This window comes from Oryza glaberrima, chromosome 12 (genome assembly GCF_000147395.1).
Source record: "Oryza glaberrima chromosome 12, OglaRS2, whole genome shotgun sequence".
Classification (NCBI taxonomy): domain Eukaryota; kingdom Viridiplantae; phylum Streptophyta; class Magnoliopsida; order Poales; family Poaceae; genus Oryza; species Oryza glaberrima.
In genome coordinates this window covers 23,943,503-23,966,408 of record NC_068337.1, presented here as the reverse complement: position 1 = coordinate 23,966,408, position 22,906 = coordinate 23,943,503, and the positions used below count along the sequence as shown (strand labels likewise).

At 44.2% G+C, this 22,906-nt stretch overlaps 4 protein-coding genes across 10 annotated transcripts; 2 read left to right on the top strand and 2 right to left on the bottom strand.

Moving 5' to 3' along the window:
* Nucleotides 1–46: 46 nt before the first annotated feature.
* LOC127758181 (uncharacterized) lies at nt 47–5,834 on the bottom strand. 3 transcript variants are annotated; one of them, XM_052283802.1, is made up of 15 exons: nt 5,671–5,834; nt 5,085–5,265; nt 4,404–4,477; nt 4,208–4,325; nt 4,051–4,133; nt 3,799–3,964; nt 3,523–3,722; nt 2,778–2,989; nt 2,606–2,701; nt 2,125–2,243; nt 1,607–1,708; nt 1,407–1,516; nt 1,233–1,320; nt 828–1,027; nt 47–746 (listed from the first exon to the last, which is right to left on the bottom strand). In XM_052283802.1, exons 2-15 carry the CDS (start codon nt 5,184–5,186, stop codon nt 542–544), a joined length of 1,875 nt encoding a protein of 624 aa, XP_052139762.1. In that variant the 5' UTR covers nt 5,187–5,265; nt 5,671–5,834; the 3' UTR covers nt 47–541. The 3 variants fall into 3 exon arrangements, with proteins under 3 accessions (XP_052139762.1, XP_052139764.1, XP_052139763.1); XM_052283804.1 differs by having other exon boundaries at nt 4,051–4,121; XM_052283803.1 differs by having other exon boundaries at nt 5,085–5,257.
* Nucleotides 5,835–8,362: 2,528 nt separating this feature from the next.
* LOC127756496 (uncharacterized) lies at nt 8,363–8,960 on the top strand. Its single transcript, XM_052281839.1, is given in 3 exon segments — nt 8,363–8,435; nt 8,438–8,614; nt 8,715–8,960. Coding segments are annotated over 3 exon segments (486 nt in total). The 3' UTR covers nt 8,951–8,960.
* A 587-nt stretch (nt 8,961–9,547) lies between these two features.
* On the bottom strand, nt 9,548–15,624 carry LOC127757680 (probable serine/threonine protein kinase IRE). 5 transcript variants are annotated; one of them, XM_052283245.1, is made up of 17 exons: nt 15,517–15,624; nt 14,036–15,415; nt 13,807–13,929; nt 13,491–13,663; nt 13,087–13,327; nt 12,635–12,727; nt 12,426–12,566; nt 12,208–12,300; nt 11,821–12,025; nt 11,579–11,664; nt 11,039–11,127; nt 10,849–10,900; nt 10,715–10,771; nt 10,456–10,623; nt 10,270–10,350; nt 10,085–10,187; nt 9,548–9,981 (listed from the first exon to the last, which is right to left on the bottom strand). In XM_052283245.1, exons 1-16 carry the CDS (start codon nt 15,520–15,522, stop codon nt 10,107–10,109), a joined length of 3,069 nt encoding a protein of 1,022 aa, XP_052139205.1. In that variant the 5' UTR covers nt 15,523–15,624; the 3' UTR covers nt 9,548–9,981; nt 10,085–10,106. The 5 variants fall into 5 exon arrangements, 4 of the variants coding, with proteins under 4 accessions (XP_052139205.1, XP_052139206.1, XP_052139208.1 ...); XM_052283246.1 differs by having other exon boundaries at nt 9,548–9,977; XM_052283248.1 differs by having other exon boundaries at nt 11,579–11,652.
* Nucleotides 15,625–15,902: 278 nt separating this feature from the next.
* Nucleotides 15,903–16,814, top strand: LOC127756962 (uncharacterized). Its single transcript, XM_052282355.1, has one exon. It carries the CDS (start codon nt 16,000–16,002, stop codon nt 16,561–16,563), a length of 564 nt encoding a protein of 187 aa, XP_052138315.1. The 5' UTR covers nt 15,903–15,999; the 3' UTR covers nt 16,564–16,814.
* The last annotated feature ends 6,092 nt before the right edge of the window (nt 16,815–22,906 follow it).

Below are 22,906 nucleotides of genomic sequence, written 5' to 3'. Positions count from 1 at the left end.
TTAAACCATGCTGGCTTGCGGGGTTGTGCGCGGCGTGTATATGGATTTGGACAGTTGATCACAGGCTAAATTGCATTGCAACGTTAAAGATCAAGTGCAATTATCTTGCAGACTAGAGAGGATGACAGCAGAGAACGCCATAAAAGTCACTCCCCCTCCTCACTACCCCCCAATCAGTCATCGAAGGATGCACTGTCAAGGGCATCAAATACACTGTACAATTCCATAAATTACTGCACCTTTCAAGAGCAGCTCATTGTCCTGTAGAAAATCTACAGGCTCACCCAAAAACAGTTAGATGATTCCAGATATTTGACACGGTGCCTTTCAGAAAACCACTAAACCAGCAGCAGCTAACAGCTTCTCTGCCTGCCTGCTTTGCCTGTCTGATGGACGAGGCATTGAGGCTTCTTGACGGGAGGAGCTCAACCAGATAGAGCCCCCATTGGTAGACGTAGAACATCAAAAGTGGCTGCACTTGACTCGAATAGGAGTACTTGTCTTGATTCCCAGCTATGGCTTCGAGGTGTTGCGTTGCAGCTCACACCGTTGTGTATGCGATGTACTCGCCATCCTTGTAGCTGAGGCGCCGCAGAGAAGATGCAGATCGCAAGGAGGGAACCAATGTGGCCTCAGGGATGCCCAATGATTCACAGCCTTCAGAGGCATGTGCCTTGGACTGGGAATTTGAGCTTACGCAGCTGAAGGCAGCGTTTAAGCCCATCGACGAAGGCTCCGTTGCCATCCTGAAAAAAGAAATGAGAATGATTTATTTAGCACATGGCAAGAGGTTGAGAAACTGCATCGGAGAAGATGATGGCACGTACATTAATTCGAAGCTATTTGCATCAGAGCTCATTGCAGCGCAGATTCCAGAAACAACCCATGGAGGAAGTACGGGATCCTTTATTTCCATGCTATAGCAGATATTGCCCGTTACAGAAGCGAAAGTAGATCCAGTCTCTTCTGCATCAAACGCACCTGAAACCCGGCCTATATCTGCCTTCCTCATCTCCTTGCATTTCACCTGCAAAAGTGTGCTCAGAAGATCAGACCTCTAAATCAGCTTTACTATTGTACAGGGCAACCTTTAGGCGGTTAGACACAGTTTTCAGAAAGGTTTTAATGAAAATACTTTAAGTGATCTGGTACAAAAAATGAGAATACGGAAACTTGCCATATGATAGCAGGGAGAAATTTTAAGTTGACAGAAATGAAACGAATCAAATTACCTCTGGAATATAGAGGCAGCCATTTTGAAACGGCACCGGGGAATATAACACCGGGACATCTGTGGCAGATAGAGAATTTAAGAATGACCTGAAAACAACAAGAACATATTATACAGCTAGAAAATTTTGGGAGAAATATAATAGGATGATCAGCAAAGGTTTTAAGCAACTTACTTGTAGTTCAACAAGAAGTCATATAAACCATGAACACTCTTGTTGCCAATAAATGAAAGAAGTGATTGTGTGGTGTTGTCGACTTCAGACATAGCGTCAATGTGGAGCGCCTGCAAGTTTGACAATTTTATTGACAACCAGTCAGTAGCTGCAACCCCACTAACACAAAAAAGGGAAATGATGAGGGGGCAAAATGAAACCTGGCCTAGATTGCGCTTTTGGATTTCTGAAAGTTCAATCAGGTCATCCTCTGTAACCTGCTCCACTTCAGTACTGCAAAGAGGCATAGAAAAACAAACACCCTACAACAATGCAAAGTACTACGGTTAATGATTCCAAGCAACCAACAATTCATAAAAGCTAGTACAAAGCTGAAAAGGCCTTAAGATTTAATTGCCTCCAGCAGTTGATGCCTTTAGATATCATAATACCAAAATCTTGTCTCGGTCCATAATTATACTAAACAACTGTAGAAAACTAATTCAGTTCAAACAACAAACTGAACTACCGAAGCTGCTTTCGGAGAAGGGACAATCACATATTAATGCTTTACTCAAACCAGGCCTAAACATAATGGATTGATGCTTATCAAACCACGCCTCACAGAATGGTTGATCAGCAACAACAGATTAATGTAGTGCTATGTCTTAAGTATGAAAAAAAAGGAGAATGCATGCATTGCAAATGGTAATTGCATAGAGAAACAGAAAGAACTCACATGTCTTCGCAGCAATGATCGTATCCCACGTGTTGATTGTGATAGGTACGCATTACAGGTCTGCTTCTTGTCCAAACAATTTCCACCGATGAAGAGAGCAACAAATTGTGGCGTATAAACTAGAACAGTAAAGCAAATGTTCATTGTAATTAACAAGTAATTCAGAGATAGTCTAACAAAACATCTCATATTTAAAAACTGCAAATGAGGACTTGAGCAAAAGGCACCACATGTGTTGGCACTAAATTTAAGTAATGTAATTAATAGTTTTCCCTAGATAGATGGTGTTTTTACTTATTGTATAACTATCGTGCCCAACTAAACTTTTTGCTATAAAAACCTGGCAGCAGCAATTTTTTTAGTGCACAACAGCACAAAAGCAAGCAGACCATGTGAAACACTAAGCAAATGCCACAATATTACATTTTTCCAACTATGTAGCTTACTATGAATCAGTTGGATTCAAGGAGCAAGAAAATACCATAAAAAATATTCAACAGATTCTTCCGGAGCATGTAGTAAAGATTCTGAAATGAATCTTCCCAGTCCTGATGCCTTTTGAGGAGAAAATCACTTTCTACATGACCAGAGGGATAGATCATTTTAGTTACATCCACAAAACATTACAGGATTGTTTCAGGTTTTGATATTACCTCCTCGTACAGTTGATGATACCATTGCAGATATGATGGAAGCAGGCAACAAGGATTGTGGATATACCCATGATTGTAGTGCCTTTGAGAACAAGAATTCCTTGTTTCTCTCAGGCCTTGAGCATCCTGAATCTTGACACCCATGATGATAACTTTGGGCAATGGGTCCTACAATGCTGCTCCTACCAAAACTTGTACTTATCTTGTGACACCTGTAACATACAAGAGTTATTGACAGGAGAATTTTTCACTTCTATGCAGAAAACCTCAAATGAAAACAGCCACATTTCATGATAACACTCCAAAAGCAGAAGTTTTGGAGTCCATTCCCCTAATTCGTAGATGCCATCTATTGGGACTATTATAGATGTAACATTATTTGAGGTATTATAATGGTGCATAACCATTTGCCAAATACTCTGCCATTTCAAAGCAGATGCTTTTTTAAAAAATATATATAATTACAATTTTGCAAATGTTTGTCATCTTTTTTTTTGGTTAAATATAATGCTGGTGTTAGATTTATGTGTGTATAATCTGAAAGGAAAACTAAGTTGTTATTCCTTGTTCTATGTGTATATTCGCATGCCATGTTTAAGAGCTAAAATGAAACCTGTTTTCAAGGAGGTTATAGTTACAGGTTTAAGATATCCTACCAATTCAAGCAAACAGACAACTGTTACTTTGAGATGGATATGTCATCTAACTGACAAGCTGAAAGGGCAAGAAAGAGTAAAATACCCACCACTTTACAGAAGATGATGAAACAAATTGCAAAGTAGTCTTCAGGGTGAGATCCAAAGGAGCTCTTTTTCCTGGAACAGCGATCTCAGAAGGGCACAAATCCAAAGATTTCGAGGGTACAACACCAACTTGTATGTTTGGGTCAGTGAGCTTAGAGGCCACAAAAGCATCACGAGCTCCAAAACCTTTGAGTACTTTTTCCTATCAAAAAGCATTAGAAATATTAGCACACAAACAATATATACTAAGATGATCTAGATAGATTGGTGCTCCTTACCATATCAAATTTATTAGTGCCAGACTGCTGCTCATCACCAATATGGAGCTCAGATACACTCCGCAAAGCATTTTCACTGCATTTCTCAACTTTTCTAAAACTTGGTTTAGCTGCCTCAGTATGTAATGGAACAGCAGAGTCCGACTTAGCAGAGTCACCATAACCACTGAATTTTCGCAAAAACAATCCACATAAGAACATAAACACGATGCAAAACATCAAGTACATAAAATTATCTAGTTAAATAATTACCATGGGAGTGAAGGTGATGCAAAATCAGAAGTTGTCACAGCATCAGCAGACTTGGGAGCCTTCTCATTATTCTGCAAAGCATCCTAGTTTCAAGATGTGGCATTTAGCACTGAACAATTTAAGGTCCATAAAAGTAAATGATGTCACAATGTCTGACCTTGAAGTTTTCCTTCCCAAGGTTTCTAGATTTTTTTACTGGGAACACCTCTGTAACACGAGTACTGATGTATTTCGATATTTTTGGTTGCTCTGGGTTCTGAAACCCATTGCTTGCCCTACACCGATAATATAAATATTAAGTTTCTCATACAAGCAAAGTGGAACATCACTAAAATAGATTGCAGATTAGCTACCTATCAAATGCCGCAGAATGGAGTGATTGGTCATTAGCAGGCTTGTCAGAAGCACGCCGCTTCAATTGCTCTCCCTGCAATAAGTAATTATCGGAACATTTTCAGCATTCATAAGCAACTGTACTGTTTTATGCCAAAAGCAGCACTTGGATAGCAGCAATAAGTAATATGTGTTCTTACACTGGCCCCCATTGAACTAATTGTCATTAACAATTCAGCCATGGAAAGGAAACATGCATATATAACAGTAGTTATCCTAAATGCAATTTGGAGTGACTATGTTATATTGTTATTACTCTTCTCTAGCATTAGCTAAGTAAAACAAATATCACTTGATGCACTACAATGTTGTAGTACTTTTTTTAGAAGCTTTGGGAATGGTCTTCGTCAGTCGAAATTGAATATGGCATAACGTATCATGCTCATTGCATCAGGGCTGCACCATTGCAAGTTACAAGGATATGAATTGTCCTTAAATATTGTGGTGTGCTTATACAAAGTATAGTTAAATGTGCATTGTTGGTATCTGGAACAGAACAGTATTAGAGAATACTTTTTATCAAATGGAAATCCCTTGAAACCGCACACACATTTTCACCAAATATCTCCTCTAATATCACATCATGGTGAAACTAAAGAAGCCGTAGTTGACACATAGTATAAAGGTTAAAGGCAAATTACTCTGAGTTCAGAGGGGGTCTTCCTCTTCATCCTCGGAACTCCCGCGGCCCTCCCAATCAACAAGTCACCATTCAGAGAAGATTGAACCGCAGCTTGAGCCATTGTCGCATCCAATGTTCTAGCTCCGCATCCCTTCCTGTGCCTCACCAAACCATACCTTCCTCTCCCTCAACCTGTACCCCTAAAGGAAGAACCATGTGACCAACAAAACCATTTAAGATAGAGCAAATTTGTTATCCACTAAGGATTAATGTTTTTTTAGCAGTTGCACTAGCAGCAGATTGGGTATGGATCTAGTTCATAAAAATCCCAAGCAAGTGAGAGGATTGGATCTGAGCTGCGCAACTCGCAGCAGTGCAGTGCCCTCGAATCAAACCGCGCCGCGCCGCATCGGGCACTAGACCCTAACCATGGCCCCGCATTTGGCATGAAAAAAAAAAAGAAATAACAACTCCCCGATCCGGCGGCTGGGCTGCCCAGGAGGCGAGCAGCTGGGATCTCGACGGCGGCGAGCGTCGGTGGGCTCGGCAGCGAGGGGTCAAATCTCGACCGGATGGAGACTGGAGAGGGAGGCAAGGGAGCTCACCTGAAGCCTCTCCGCCGCGGCCTCCCGGAACCTTCTGGAAGCTTCCAGCGGCGGAGGTAGGTAGGCGGTGGCGGCGAGGAGAGAGGAGAGGAGAGGAGAGGGGATTTGAAAAGAAGGGGAGACGAATGGGGGCGGCGCGGAGGGGGGATTGGGGATTGGATTTTGGGGAGGAGTTTGAACCCTCGCGAGGGAGATGGGAAAAAAATATTTTGGTATTTCACGCATCCCGCCATAATGGCGTCGGAGTGAACTGGGGATGGGCCGGAACTTGGGCCGGGAATTAGGCCTGTCTGTCTGACCATGCGGCCCGCGCGCGCATGTACATTCATTCACTTTTGAGGTCAGTTTCAAACTCAGCTTTGTAGTGTGGTGAAAAATAAGTCTACTACGTGCTCCTTGGTGGTGCGGGAAACGGTTTTTCGGTTGACACGGTATGTTGACTCGATAGGTCAACAGGTGGAATTTATATATCAGCAACTTCCTGCTCATCTCATCTTCTTTCTCACCTCCACTCTCTCTCTCTCTCTCTCTTCCTCCTCTCTCACCTTCCAAAAGAAATGGAGCCCGGGAGGGGTGGCAATAGTGGTGAGGCGGAGCCGAGGAAGGGTGAGAGAAGACGAACAGTGGGGAGGGGCATGTCACCCCCGAGAGCAATGGAGGCAGAGAAGTCCACGCAACATTGTGGGGCCAGATCCAATCGTCGTGCAACGACGGTGATTGTTGTCCTCTCGTCTTGAGCCTAGGAGCTCCATCTCCATGCTGCTTCCTTCCGCCTGGAGCCTGAGAAAGAGTGGGGTTGGGATTCGTGAGGGTGCTCACTAGCACTGTCTTTAGTTGGCTTTGGGGACGCATGCACTTCGCACTGCAAACCGATGGGGGAGTGGCAGGAGAGGGCGAAGCTTTGGTGTCAATGTCCTCTCCCGCTGGGCTTGCCTGACTGCTCCGGGGGGGACCGTCTTCCATGACTTCAGTTCGTCACCACTACTGCCCTCCCCAAGTCCATCTCACCACCGCTACCACCCTCCTAGCTACAACCACGTCTGATTGACTACTACAGTAGCTAGCTCTTCCAAATAACCCTTATGATTACATACTTATCTTTCCTTCCTCTCAGATATAGCTTGAATCACTATTCAAGTACATGTGTAATATACAAAATCACAAATAAAACATGGTAAATAGAGTAACACACATCTAATATTGCTAGTGTTAGGATTAGGAGAGGGCGGTGGAAAAAAAACTTTGCAGAACTACTCCGATACTTTTTAGTTTGGTCTTACCTATTCTTGCAGAAAAGATATATTCTAGACGATGTTGCTTCAAACTCCTTCAAGTTTTGCTAAATTCTATGTGTTCAAAGCATTTGTTACATATCCCGGGGTATCAAACTAGTCATCCACCATAGTTTGATGCATAATCCATTTTACTTAAGTTACGATTTGGGTCTTACACCTTATCCCTCACACATGATTTTCCTTTCCTTTTTGCAAGACCTATGGGCATGGTTTACCCATATGTGTGATGCACGCAATGTATATTATAGCCCTTTAATGTAATTTCAATGCTAATTTGTCTGTTTATGTTCTTAGTCTCTTAATTTTTACATAGTTTATTGAGTATTATTTTGTTCGTACCCTCAATTTTATTAAGGTTGATAACGAATCTATTGCCTAGGATAATGGTGTTGGTCCTGGAGAGGATCTGGAACAATTTATCCTAAAAATTCCCCATGACAAATTCCATATGCATAGCTAAAGTTTATTATTGAGGAAAAAAACTTGTAAGTTAATATTTTTCCAAATGTATTATACCGTTAGTGTTACCCCTATATATCTGTTATATTTTTGTTCTCAGAAGGTTGTTTTTGTTGATTTAATGCGTGCATTTTTTCTGAGCTGATTTGGGAACTAAACTATGTAATTTGTGCCTCAAGAAAAAAGATAACCTATCAAATGAACGTCATCCTCCACTGGGTAAACAAATAAACAATTGGATAAGCATATAAAGCATATGGATTCAGTATGTCACAACAACCGGTAAGTTTTCTCCCTTGCTACAATACTACTATTGCCTGTTACTCCATTCGTTTCACAATGTAAGTCATTCTAGCATTTCTCATATTCATATTGATGTTAATAAATCTAGACATATATATCTATTTAGGTTCATTAACATCAATATGAATGTGAAAAATGCTAGAATAACTTACATTATGAAACGGAGGAGGTACGTAATTATACATCTCTATCTTATCTGATGACTACATACCCATTGGTTAATTATCACATTTCGTAAGCAAATTAACTCATGAAAACTTTAAAATGGTTGTTGTAAAAGATCACGAGGTCTCAAATCCACATCGATAAAACAAAGATACCAGCACAAGTTAGAGCTGGCATATGTATCCCTTACACATCATCACCAGTATGCTCTGTGAACCTCACGCTTCACCAAAACTCCCTCGTGTCGGCATCAATAACACCAAGATGACACAAAACGCACACCACGTCCACCATATCTCCTTACACGTCGTCGAACCGGTGCGATACACCGAAAAACCATCACGTACGCTTCGTCCGATCCCGGGCTCGTCGTGTCTATATTGGTAAAAACTTGGACGACACCATAGGGAGGCATGGCTAAGAGGCCAAAATGATGCATGCCAGCATGCCTTTTTTTTTTCGAAAAGAGAATGTTTTTATGCTGCATTCCCCATGTGTGTTTCCTTCTAAAAACGGCTTTTCTTCCCTCGTCTTCTTCCTCTTATACCCATCGGCCATGCTCAAGCAGCAGCCATCGCCCACACTCGTCGGACGGCGGCGTTGCATGGACCGCGGCGGCGGCTCGATGGGGCTCATCGCCTTGGCTCTCGCGTCCACCGGCATCATCATCATCTCCTACTCCCTCCACCGCCGCCTCCACGCCGACCTCAAGCTCGCCATCGGTGAGATCGATCGATCGATCGAACTCCAACCAAAGTCACCATAGACCAATCGAAATCAACACTAGCATTCAACTTCTTTTCTTTCTTTTTCCATTCTTAGCGCGAGCGCAGCAGCAGCAGGAGCAGGAGAAGCCGCAGCGGCGGCGGGAGAGGACGAGGAGGGTGCGGTTCGCCGCCGACGTGGTGGAGCCGTCGTCTGACGGCGACGAGTACCGCCGCCGGTACGTCGCCGGCCGCCCCTCACCGGCGCCAATGGGCAACTCCTCCTCCTCCTCACCACCGGCTAGGCCTTTCGCTAGGCCTCGACGCGTCATACAATCACACCCAGCTAGCTAGCTAGCCTCGGATTTGCAGGAAGAAGACGAAGCTTGCAGAGTTTGCAGTGGCAGCTAGATGTGATCACTACTAGCTGTGTTTGTATCTTAGCTTTCGTTCTAGCCAGCAGTAGAGTTTAGAGTACTGCGATAATAATCAATAAATCAATAAGCAACTCTCAGCCTCGAATTTGATGGGTTTTGGTTTTAGTTGATTTATTTATTACCTGTAAGGATTATGTTTCGATTCAGTTTACATTAGTTAATTAATTACTTCGAATGATCTGTGATGTCTCTTATCCTGGAGAGGTTGGATTCTTGGGGACTCTTTGTGTCTGAGCTTGTGGTATTTGCGACATGTGCGTATAGAGATTAATTCTTGTGGTGTGTGGTGATTTCCTGGCTCGTTTGGGTTCTCTTCTTTTGTGGTTGATCATGGATGGTGTAGGTTAAAGACTGGTAATTATTAGCTGTAAAGTATTTTCCTAATCTGAATTCATCCTTGAGTTCTCAGGTACATGCCTATGCCTTTTTCTGAATATTGGAGTAAGATCTGCAACTTCCATTTGCCAATCACAACAAGCATTTTTGGCATATATATATTGGACTAAACCAGGGCATTGATCATTAATTCAGCTAGTAATGGGGCTCAACACCAATAAAATAAATATGAGAATAAATACAGTAGGGTAAAATATGCTAGAAACTTTTTTTTCTACTATTGATGCAAAAAAACACTGCACCAAAGTACCAAACAACTTAATCTTGCACCACTCACAAGTTTTGAGAAAGGTATACCTATTTTGCCAAAACAGTGGGTGCCAATCTTTCCTATGATTCCTGTGCTACCTATCCATTCTTCTTCAATGATTACAGATTGCATTTGCCATGAAGAAATGCACCTCTTTGCTCACTGGAGAGAAACTGAAGAGAAAAAAAAAAACTTGAACCAGTCTTGCCGAGGAAATTCCTATTATCAATTTGTCATCGACCAAACAATTGTAGCAAAACTGTGGGAGTTCACTGTTGAGGAAGCTCCTTCCTGCAGCCTGCCTAACAAGACCCAAGATGGTAAGTTTAGTAGCTTGATTTGCAGGCCCTGTACACAGGATCAAGGTATCAAGGACGATACACCAGTTCAACAATGAGACATTACCATGTCGAGGGAGTGCATACTCTCAAGATTTTGAAGACTGTAGGGGATCCTCGTTATGCTTTGTGATCAGATCATAGTTCATGGATGCTAACTGAGAAATGTTCTGTTTACAAAGGAAAAGAAAAAAAATACTTACTAACCGAGGAAAAGATTCAAATATCGTGGGAACTTCAGGTGAGGGTTACCTTGAATGAGAAATTGCTGAAAGAATATTTCACTGACAGTGATGGAGCTCCGAATTCTTCCATGCTACCAAATTCATCCGCCTGTTAATGTTTTTTAGAAAAGGTTAGAGGTATGAGGTGTGGGCTACATAATGATTTGGATGTCTAAATCAGAAGGGGGATTTTAGAGGGATTGATCTAGCATACATCTTCCTCATAATCACAACTGTGTGGACTACTGCCACAACTCATGCTACTAGTTTCACTTCTATCGTCGTAGTCGTTAGAGGCTACATTCACTTGGTCGTCCCATGTGTGACGACAGGCAAAATAACTTGTATCATATTCATCATCTGTAGAAGGAATAAATGCAGCCTACAAAAATTGAATCCAGTTCAGAAACTTCTTTGGAGGCAGTTTTTTGAGGTTCCTGTTTTTCAGACTGCCCATTAGTTTAGCTTCTAACCTGTTGTCTGGCAATCATATCCCAATTTATATCTTTGAAGAAAGGATGAGCCTTTACCTGCTCTAATAGCATATGTCAGTTAGTGGTGTGTACATAAGAGGTATAACTGGAATACGAAAAAGGAAAACGAGTACCTCTCCAGCACCAGTTGCTCCTAATCTTTGTACAGGGTTTTCAATTAGCAACCTGACATGAAAGTTAAATGAGTTAAAATAGCATCTGTAGAATGCAGATTTGTTGGACACTTAACACTACAGATTCACCAAGAAATACCGATGAACAGAAATAAACGGTTGATAGCAATTATTTCCAAATCTGACTTACTTGTCAATCAAGTCATATGCTTCGAAACTCAGTTCCTCTGGTACTTGTGGCCAAGGTATTTCCCGATTCATTATATTATCAAATATTATCTGTAAATAAACAACATTGTTTTGTTACTGCTGGAAGACCTTTGATAGACCATAAGCATCGAGACATTGGAGTAATTAAATGACAAACTGGCTCTAACTAATATTCGTCTTCTTCAGTAAATAAATTCTCTCTTAGAATGGTTCCAACAGACAACCAACATGTTAGTAGTACCAACAAATTAGTTAGAGCCAGCTTGTCACTATATTATCAAACATGCCCCGTTCGTTCCCTGACTTGGGAGAGATATTTTTGGCGCACTCAAAACAAGAAAGCTCATTAGCACCTAATTAATTAAGTATTAATTATTGTAAAAAATTAAAAAATGGATTTATTTGCTTTTTAAAACAACTTATATATAGAAACTTTTTGTCAAAAATACATCATTTAACGAGGAAGTTGAAGTTGGAATTGAAGAAATAGAACAGAGCCTTAGAGAGGATAGAAGACTACCTGCGGATGCTCAGCGTTGAATGGAGGAATTCCCACAAGAAGCTCAAAGAGAATGACGCCAACTGACCACCAATCTGCAGTTGGACCTGCATGTAAGAGTGCCATATATTTTAATAGAAGATGCATTTTCACTTTTCGATGAAGGTAAACATAAGTTATATGTAATAAATTCAACACCCTAAAGTACTGACTTAAACAATTTAAAGTAAATGTTAAGTTCTATGAAAAAGATGCAAACAGACCATGGGTCATCCCTAGCAGTATCTCAGGGGCCAAATAGTCTGGAGTACCCACAGCTGCCTGTTTTTGCCTTTGCTCTCGCTTTTGTGCACGTTGTTCTGCATCTGCAGGTTGATGATCACCAACAAGAACATTGCTGACATCTGGACCAGACAAATCATCGGTGCTATTGATAAGACCAACTTTTGATAGCCCAAAATCAGTCAACTGCACGGAAATAGACAACCGCCTTCATTCTAGTGCATGAAAAAAATACTTATAAGACTTGAAAGTACAGCAACAATTTTCCTCAGACAATCTAATCATCAGTCACCGATAACAACACTAAACACATAAGAACCTAATAGGTAATAGGTATTGAAAGAAAAGAAATAAGAAGGTAGTATTACCTTTATATGGCCATCACGGGAGATCAAAAGGTTATCGGGCTTCAAATCACGATGAATCACATTCATAGAATGCAGATACTCCAAAGCAAGAACCTACAGATAGAAATAAAAATGCCTACGATTAAAACTTTTAAAATAAAGGAATGGCTAAGGATGGACCTTTCTGATTTAGTTGTTTGTAAAATACTTTCAGGAAATAAAAGACACTCATAACTTACAAGTTCAGCCATATACGTCCTTGCCATATCTTCATCTAAACAACCTAGGTTTCTCAAGAGGGAATACAGATCTCCTCCATTCAAGTACTCCATAACAAGATAAAGGTTTTCCCTACATGTGAAGGAGTAGAAAAATCGAACCTGTCCATTACAGATTGAAGTTAAATGAAATCCAATATTTCATTTTACTTAACATTCGAAGTACTAACCACAAATGGGTTGCGAGCTGATATTAAGATATCACGTTCTGCCAAGATGCTTTCCACTGCATTCTTGCGGATCATATCAGCCTTTTTGAGCACCTGGATTCAAGATGAAACCATCAGGATAAAAGCCACCACCGAAGCTAGCAATTCAATTATGTAAGTGCTATATTTTTTTTTATCCTAGTCTATTCTTTTTCGCCGGGCCGGCGAATTATCCTAGTCTATTCATTTGAAGAGTTCTCTAATAATCTTGAAGCAAAGCATCCATTTAGTTTCATCAAAATTCAAAATTCACACTAAAAGGATCTCAAACACTTTCCTTTTCTCAACAGAAGGAGAATTAAAAAGCCAAAATTGATTATTTTTAAGTTTATACTCTTATTGCACTTGATCCAGAAGGACACTACTACATTGGCACAAATAAGAATCTGAAGGCCCAGTGTAATGACCATTACCTTGATGGCAAAAAGGTCTCCTGTTACCCTTTTCTTTGCAAGAAACACACGCCCAAATGCACCACGGCTGATTGGCTTTATAATTTCAAAGTCCTCAATTGAGGTACGATCTTTGAATTTACCATTCATCTGGCTTGTTCTCGAGCTTACACTACTCTCCATAGGACCATCTTCGTCTATTGAACCTAATGAATCAGTGTTTGAGTCCTCTATTTGTCCGCATAGTTGAATAAATTTCTCCCTGAGAAGCCATAATGTTAACGAGACACTCAGGGCTATATTTTCAGGTAGTGTAATTTGAGTAATGAAACAGCAATGCGTATATCGCTGCTAAGGACAAATAAATCTGAAGATGCTAAGGGGCACAAACACATGTAAAACAATTAAACTGGCATTGCACTTACTGTAGTAATTTAGCTATCCTTCTTCCAAATGTCTCCACAACAAGGGCATCCACTTTTCTTGTGTCAATGACAGCATTTAGATCTTCTAGATAAGAGCTCAAGTCCTCAAGCGAGTTGTACTCAGAGTTTTTTATTCTCTCGATGCCTCTAGCAATAGTCATTAAGCTTTCAACCTGCAAGTATGGTAAACTACCAGTCTAGATCACTGAAGAAGCAAAATTTAACATAACCTCAAAAGAATAATGTTCCAACTAACATTCTGACAAGAACAGAATTTAATGAAACAAGGATCAGTATTAAGTTGATATGCACAAACCTGCTGAAAGTTCTCTAGTTCCACGAATGCCTTGTGTTTAGTCAGCTGTGACTCTGCGTGGCTAGTTCTTGGTGTCAGCAATGGTGACTGTGGCATGCTGCCTGACGCCGGTGTGAGTGCTCCCTGCCAATTTCACCAGCAAAATGTCCACAATCCATATGATCAAAACAGAGCAGTTATAATTGTTTCTTCGAAGGATACTATTGTTTGAGGAAGAAGAGGCAACTACCTCTGAAAACAACTCTGTCGATGGCACTGTCAACAGATGAGACAGAATATCATGATCCATGGATCCATCGGATTCCGTTAAACTCGACGTGCTACCTCTTGCAGTCTCATTATGATTACATTCTGCAGTTTGCGGGCTCTTCGATTCAAAGCAACCCAAAACCCTCCCGAGCACCTCGGCAACCCTCTGCAGCCGCTGGTCCGTATTCAGGCCCTTGGAATCACACCGATCAGCTAATGTGCACACTATGAAGTGCCCTTCTGCGCATACCATGGGGATCTCAAAGTCACAGATCCTGCATATCATCCTCGGCTTCCCGTCGACGATGATCTGCTGAGCCTCTGGGAACCCAGATGGAACCTCGAGCTTCACAGCAGAGTCCCCAAGATATGACAATCCGTCGGGGTGAATGCTAGCCGCGTCAATCCTCTCGACGATCTCATCCACGGCGACCTTGTTCCTCGTAATGGCCTTCTTCTTTGTAGGGGTGGTCTTCTCCTCCGTTGTCGGTTCCGTAACCTTGTGCAGGGTCTTCTCGGCAGGGGATGGAAGCTTCTTCCAGGATGAGATCTTGCCGCCGCTGCCCGGGGAATCGCCACCGGTGTCTGACGAAATGACACGGCCCGCCGAGAAGTCGAGGGTGAGTTGCTTGTGCTCCAGCATCCTCCGTCTGATGAGCCTCTCCTTGAGCTCGGTCAAGCTGGAGGTGCTCTTGCGGCCGAGCTCGCTGGAGCCGCCGGCGACCTTGAAGGGGTAGAGGCCGAGGTCGCTGAGCTGGTGCAGGCTGAGGACGTGCTGCTTGTCGTCGGCGGCGACGTATCCGCCGCCTTCCTTGCGGAACTGGAGGAGGCGGGTGCAGCGCGTGAGGATGAAGAGGACGCGGGTGTGCGCCTGCTTGAGGACGCCGGCGGTGAGCTCCTGGCGGCGGTCGTCGAGGCCCTGGACGATGCACTCGCACTTGACCCAGAGCTCCTCGGGGCTCATCTCGGCGCACCGCTGCGCGACGACGAGCAGGTCCTCGAGCGCGACGCGCTCCTCGTCCCCGTCGGCCTTGTCGAGCGCGCCGACGAGGTCCCCGGCGAACACCCCGAGCTCGGCGTCGACCTCCTCCTTGAGCCTGATGAACTTTGTCCTGATGGCGCCGATGAACTCCTCCGGGCTGTTCACGCACCCGCGCGGCTTCCGCTGCTGCAGCGGGTGGAGGAGCGGCCCGCGAATGTTGAGCTCGTGCGAGAAGCTCTTCACGTCGGGCGCCCGCTTCCGCCGCCCGCTCGTCGCCCGCAGGATCGCCCTGAACCGCGGCGAGTCCATCTCCCTCCCGCTCGCATCCAGCATCAACCGCCGCGCCAACCCACCGCCGCCGCCGCCGCTGTCCTTCTGCTGCACCAAACAAAACCACCCGGCGTTACATCGAACACCTCATCTGCATCCACCACCAACCCCGCGATCGCAAACACCCAACACCCATCTCGTCACCTTACCTCCATGATCGATCGCGATGCGACGCCTCCGAGACGCCCTAGAAGAAGCAAATCAAAATCAAAATCAAATCAAATCAAACCCGCGGGGGGCTTCGTCTCGCGCACGTCGCCGCCGTGTTCTTCGCACTAAAATAGCAAACGCCCCATGCAAAAATGTGGCGCACTAGTGGCGATCCGATCAAAAACAAAAAAAAAACGAAAAAGAAAAATAATTTAACGAATTTACAGTCTCCCCCTCCGCTTCCCGGGTAATTGCGACTGGCACGTGGGCCCCACAAACCGGTAAACGGTCGAGCGGTTTAACGGGTTCCTCGCCGAGGAATCCGGGTGGGCCCGCGAACCCGTCATGGTATATATGGGGTTCGGTCGCGCAACCGCTTTCCCACCTCTCTCTCTCGCATCCTATCTCGGCCGTCGGTTTTCCGCCGCACGAATCTCGAGGAGGGAGGGAGGGCAACGGCAACCCAGCCCCCGCCGCCCGCCATGGCCGCAGTGGCACCGATCGCCATGCCCGCGCGGGTGCACCACCACCACCACCGCCGCCGCCGCGCGTTGGCGGCGTCGCCGGCGGCGTTAGCGGCGGCGGGGAACGGGTTGTCGGCGACGAGGAGGGTGAGGAGGTCGCCGGCCGTGGAGATGAGGCGGGAGCGGGAGCGGCGGCGGGCGCGGGAGCAGCAGCCGCGGTGCGGGGAGGTGGCGGGCGGGACGGCGGCGGAGTGCGCCGCGGTGTTCTGCTGCTTCCCCTTCGCCGTCGCCGAGCTCGTCGTCCTCGCGGCCGTCCGCGCTCCCGCCGCGCTCTGCCGCCGCGCCGTCCGCGGTGGGCGCCGACGCCGCGTCCGCTCCACGAAGCCGAAGGAGACGGGCGCCATGGACATCGCCTCCCCGAGGTCGCTGGCCGCCGCGGCCGCCAAGGCCAGGAAGGTGGACGCCGATTTCCCGGCCACGCCCAAGGCCGAACACCTCGTCGACATGGAGAAGGAGGTGTGGGCGAGCTTCTACGGCGGCGGCTTCTGGAGAAGCCCCTCACAACGAGAGGACAGGAGGTGATCGCCGCCGGCGACGGCGCCGCCGCCGCCGCCCTCTTCTTCTTCTCCTTCACCACGGTTGTTGGTTTCTTGGCTTTTCTCCTCCCTTTTCTTGGGAAAAGAGAAGACAGATAACTCGATCTTGTGATTAATTTAGCCGCAATTGACCAATTTTTTTTGGCAATTGGCTGTGTTCTTCTCTCTTTCCAAAAATTTTGTCGATTGGGAGGAAAGAAAAGAAATTGATAGGGAAAAAACAAAATTGTGGAGTCAGATTGATGCCTGCTCGATCGTTGATGTGTCATCTTCTTTGCCGTGCCGATGATCTCCATTCCATTGTGCTTTTGTTATTTTGGTTTTGATTTTACAGGTGAAAGAATGCATTTATCATCGTTATGTCGATTATTCGTTGATTCACACGCAGTTAATTTCATGTTAAGATAAAGGAAAAGAACAGTTAATTTAATTTGTGAAAGTTTATGGGGATTCTGGTAGATTTTGTGCGATGGTAAGAGATGGTAAACCATTATTCGGATTCTACATAGTTACTCCATTCGTCCAAGAAAAAAATATCCTAGCTATGAAGCACATGTTCAGAATTTGATTTTTTTTTAAGAACGGCCGGAGGGTGTAATCAAGAAAAAGATTGCATATACTTGCACTGCGTGTTTGGGATTTCAATTTGATATAGGATTGCATAGCATCGCGGTTCCTATTGAAGTTTGATCATTGCCAATTGAAATTTTTGATCGCCGCATCGTTATATATGTGGATAGCAATTTATAGTTGAAATCTGATATATCTTCATACTTGTATATTTGATTCATGCTTGTTGACTCTTTAAACCATGGAATTTTTACTTTATATAAAAAAAGTTTAAAACAATTTAGTCTTCTTGTTTATCTTGCGCCACAAAAATTATCACTTGATTGTCAGTTCATTCATAGATTATTCACTTGATGTTCTTTCGGAGATTGTCACATGATGATTATGTGGGATGACCAATCCTCAAGTGCATTCCGAGTGTATTGTGTATATACTCTGCATTTTCAGTGTGCTGAATACTTGCATTGCTAATATTCTTTTGTGTACAAACTAAATAATTCATTGTCAAATAAAAAAAACAATTATTTGTTAAGTGCACTGCATGCTTTTTCATCAACTAGAAAAAGAAAAGAATGCATGGGTTCATCTTTCGATCATCTTCTGGAGCTATTTTGAAGCAAACATCAAACACAGCAGCCACCGCGCTCACATCAGATGATGGATGATCGAGCTGAACTAAGACCTTTCTGTACTTTGCACTTTGTTTTTGAAGTCTGTACTTCTTATGTTTGTCTGAAGCTTTGTAAAACTGTCCCACCATTAATATATACTACCTCCTTACACAAATATTTGACGTTGGTTTGAGCTAACCAACGGCAAACAAAAAAAATATGGTAATGGTTATAATGTAGAGTCTCTCCACCTTTTTACCTTAAAAACTATTTTTGAAGCGAACTGTGGTTTTTAGCTAGCTTTTAAACTCTGTTTGTGTAATTTTCTAGCGGGCACTTTTTTAGCCAAAGGTATAATAATCATTGTTGCATCTCTTCTGATCTCAAGAATACTTGCTGAAACTATCAAAAACGAAAAAGGAAAGCGAGCCGAAGAAACCGCAGCAATTTTACGTGGACTTGGACGGGAATGCAGCCTCAGTGCGGCCCATGTATGCTGGCCCGGAAAGGAATTGCGGCCTCGGTGTATCCCATATTAATTGGGCCGGAAATAAAATGCGACTTACGTGCTGCCCATTAAATTTGGGTGGGCTTAGTAGGCCTTTTTATCTGCGAATAAGTCCACTTACCTTCCCTCATCTTTACGCCGGATTTAATTGGCATCCCTAAACTGCAATACCAAAAATCTTAAACGCCAACTTGCAAAACATGGTTAAATTAGGTCTTTTGGGTTTCACGGACGTGGCAAATTGACCTGGTCCACTTGTGTTGGCTAGGCGTTTACATGACAAAAAACAAAAATGGGCCTGACGTATCATCCTCACCCTTCTTTCCTCCTCTCACTCCTCTCTCTCCCTCCTTTTTCTTTCTCTATCTCTCCCCCTCGTTACTCAGGGCGAGGAGAGTCTCCACCATCGCCAGACTCCTCCCCTCCGCCACTTCACCTCCTTGTACGCACGTTGCCGATGAGTAGGTTAACCGCGCGCGCGCATGGCGTGGACGGGACAGGACGCCTGGAGTGGTGACGAGGAAGCAATTTAAGGAAGGACCACCACCACCACTGGACTCCCCCCTCCATCTCTTCGCCTCCTCGAGATGGGGCTCCTTTCCTCCCGAGTCCACCCATGCTACCCTCTCTTCTCGTGTGAGTGAGCCCTAGTCTCACGGAGGACGGTGTGTGAGCAGGTTCGAAGGGGCTGCATCTAGCTTCTTCCATGATTGGCCTACATCCCATCTCAAATCTAAGGTGTATTCCTTCTCGTCGCCGCTGTGGACGACTGGCTCCCTCACTTTCCTACTCCTCTCCTCCATCGCTACGGACAACTGAAGCCCCCTCGTCGCCGACCTCCCACCATCCTCACGTGGACAAGCTCACTGGCCGCTAGGGATGGCAATCGGGCGCGACGGGCACGGGTAGTGTCTACCCATACCCGTGCCCATGAGATTATTTGTGCCCGTGGGTATATCCATTACTACATGACGGGTAAGGATGGTTTCCCATGCCCATTGCCTGTGGGCGCCTTGTGCCCGCGGGCGTGCCCGTTTACCCGCCACAACAAAAGCAGTGGAACAAAAAGTCTACAAGCTTCTAAGTTCGAATCGAACTTAAAACATCAAATATTCTCCGCCTCGGTGTGGTGTCTCTCCTCTGGTGGCGATGGAGTAAGGGGAAGAGAAATAATAAGGGAAATAAAAGGGAAACCGTAGAAAAAGAACGTGGCTTATGTATTCTAGTGGATTTTGCTCCTCGCCTACATGTAAGTTAGACTTCGCGGGTAAATGGGCAAAGTGGGCATGGGTAGTGATTACCCATACCCATACCCATTTATCCATCGGGCATAGCTTTTGACCTAATAAGATATCCATGGGTATAAAATGGAGAACAAATCCAACCCTAATAGAGTTTTTACCCACGGGTAAACGGGCACAATTGCCATCCCTACTGGCCGCCGCTCCTCTCCCCGCCGGTGAGCTCCTGGGGAAGAGAGGGGAGTGGTGGAGAGATGGGAAAGAGAGGGCCAGAAGGGTAAGGTGGAAGTACACTTACATATGGGTTTCATATGTTTTTTTCTTTTTTCTGACTAGAATACCATATTAGACAAAGCATCCATCCATATTACCATGGGACCTGACTTGGATGGTTTTACTGAGATATGGGGGTGAAGATATCTGGCAAATGCCGTTTAGAGATGCCAATTAAACTCGATTTAAAGGTGAGGAATGACACAAGTGAGACTTACTTATAGTGATGGGCCTCAACATGCAAGTCTCAATCATGGGCCCCGCTAACTAGGGCCTCTTGAATTGTCGAGACGCATTGCTACAGTCGACAGATCGAGCTAATTAAGAGTGAATGAACATCCATGGATGAGAAAGCTGCATGCCAGATGCGTTTCAACACCTGAAGCTAAGCTAGAGCCCTGCATTGAAGGCTGCAAGAGATTACGTACGTTCCGGCGAGTCGATCATGAGTCCGCCAGTGGCGGAGCGAGGATAAAATTATAGCGGGGGCTAAATCAAAATAACCAGGAGCAACTAAGAGAGATTTAGGATTGGGTTAGGATTTGTTGGGCCTTCTTAGCCTTTTAAGCCTTCTAACAACCTTAAATAAAATCTATATTAATCCCTCATCAATAAATATATGGATTAGAATTTTAGAAAGGTATTATAGAGACTCTGATGGTATTTTAAGGCCCCCCGCCCCCACACAGTCTCCACCCCTGAGTCCGGCCGGCATCATCGAACATGGTTGCCGATGACCGTCAGAGGGGGGTTCGTTCGGAGTTCAAAACTCCGACCCCTTTGGCTTAAAAAATGATGTTTCGATCGCTCACTTATGCAATTAACGGGTCAATGGTACTAATAGTATTATACTTAATTACGTGCCCTGTTGATTAGCAGAAAAAAATTCAGAGAATGCGAAGAACCAGATCGAGAAAGAAAGAAAGGGCTAGCTAGGTTTTTCGTATACGAAGATTAATTTCTTTAGATGCTGATGAGCGATCGATCGATCGATTTCTTCACCATGTAAGTGGCCATATATATTAGCTTCGATCGATCAGATGTGGATGCATGCGTGAGTGTGATCGATAAAGGAGAAGGGAGCCATGCATGGGTGCCTGAGAAGAAGATCACATGCATTCATGTGGGGAGAAAAAAAGAAGTCAAGAGGTTCGGAGTTTTAATCTCCGATCCCCACTTTAATTTGCCCACTGCACAGTTCTGTACTGGACCGGCCAAAATTTGTTGGCTCATTGTCTTTGCAGGTTAATTAATTTCCGAATCCAATTTCCATGGCAGCCTGCCATATATAGCTGAGTAATTTAAAAATCTGCTCAATCTATTAGCCTCAATTTATTGTCGTGAATAAATTCCTGATGAAGAAGAGAAAGCCATCATTATCTAAAAAAGAAGAGAGCCGTATTTCCAGAGCGTGCTTGAGAAGAAGAAAGAGGTCTGGCTCGGATCTGTTGAGTTGTGATCCAAATTCATTTGCACTTAATAAAGACCAGCTTCTGCCGTAGCGGAGCGAAGGCTGAAGCTGGCCCATTGGGCTGTGCGCCTGGGGACGCCCGGGGATGCGGGGGCGGAGCCCCCGCGGTACGGATCATCATCCCTTTTAGGATTCCACTATATATATATACCTCTTGTAAGCCGCCGTGCGGCGATGTAATCTCACCTCAGATATAGTGAAGATATTTTGCTGGCTGGCGTCCGTGGTTTTTTTCTCTCCTATTTTGGGAGGGTTTTCCACGTTAAATCTCGTGTCTTTTGTGATTGATCTATTGTTCTTTATCGTTTGTTCGCCTATCGTTTCCTAACAGGATCGGAGTTTTAGGGTCTGTTTGACTCAGCTCCAGCTTCAGCTCCACCCCTCCTGAAGCTGGAGCTCAGCCAAACAGTTTTAGCTCCACCAAAACTGGGAATGGAGTTAGGTGGAGCTCACTCATAAAATATACTAGAGTTGTGTAGCTGAGTTTAGGCAGCTCCACAACTACACTACAGACTTAATTCCTTAAGCTAAATTTAGGAGTTAGAGCTGTACAAACATGCTCTTAGTCTCCAATCTCTCCAGCTTCGTCTTCAGAAATGATGTTTGGCTTACATGCATGCACGGTTTGATGGTGCTTCATTCGCTACTCATGTGCTGCGCTTCATTAGCAGAAAAGTTCAGAGATTAATGAACCAGAAAAAGAAATAAAGCTGGACTAGCTAGATCGATTTCCTATATATATATATATATATATATATATATATATATATATATATATATATATATATATATATATATATATATATATATATATATATATATATATATATATATATATATATATATATATGTACGCAAAGAATTATTTCTTCCAGGTGCTAACGAGTCTACTAATTATCCACCATGTGTGTGGCCATATTGGCTTTACTGTGTGCCGATTAAACTCGATATAAAGACGAGAAACGGGAGATGGCCCAGAAAAAAAAAAGGAAGAGAGAGAGAGAGAAGTGCTGATGCATCACCCAAATTAGGGATGGCAATGGTTCCCCATCCCCTGATTCCCCGCGGTGAATCCTCCCATTAGGAGACGGGGGTGGTGTGAAAATTGCATCACCACGGAGGATTAAATGGAGAGAAAATAGTTCCATCGGGTTTAGCGCCTACCGCAATAGCCTGCTGCCATGCCGTGCCTAGCTGCTCTCTGCCGACCACTACCTATGGAGAGGTTAGGAGAGAGGAAGAGGGTGGAGAGAAGGAGGCCAGGGAAAGAAGAGGCTGGCGTGTGGGGACCACGTGGGTCCCATGTTAACTCAGCTACCACATCGGATAAAACCGGAATCAAAACCAACTAAAGATAAAAAATGATCTAGTTTTGTAAGATGACAGATGACATATTTGGTTTTTGGTTTTGCGGTTAGGCGACGACTTTGTAATTCAATGGCCACATGAGGGGCCTTCATGTACATTTTTAATCCAAATGGGCCTATGAAAAGTTCGCCAAATGGGCCCACAAAAAATGACCAAATGGGCCACACCGAGGTTGCTATTAATGAGAGGTAAATTTCAGGTCATGGGCTGGGCTGCCAATGGACCATGATTTTCTCGATTCAGTTTAATTTCGGTCCTCCTGTCCACACCATCTACACCTGAAAGTC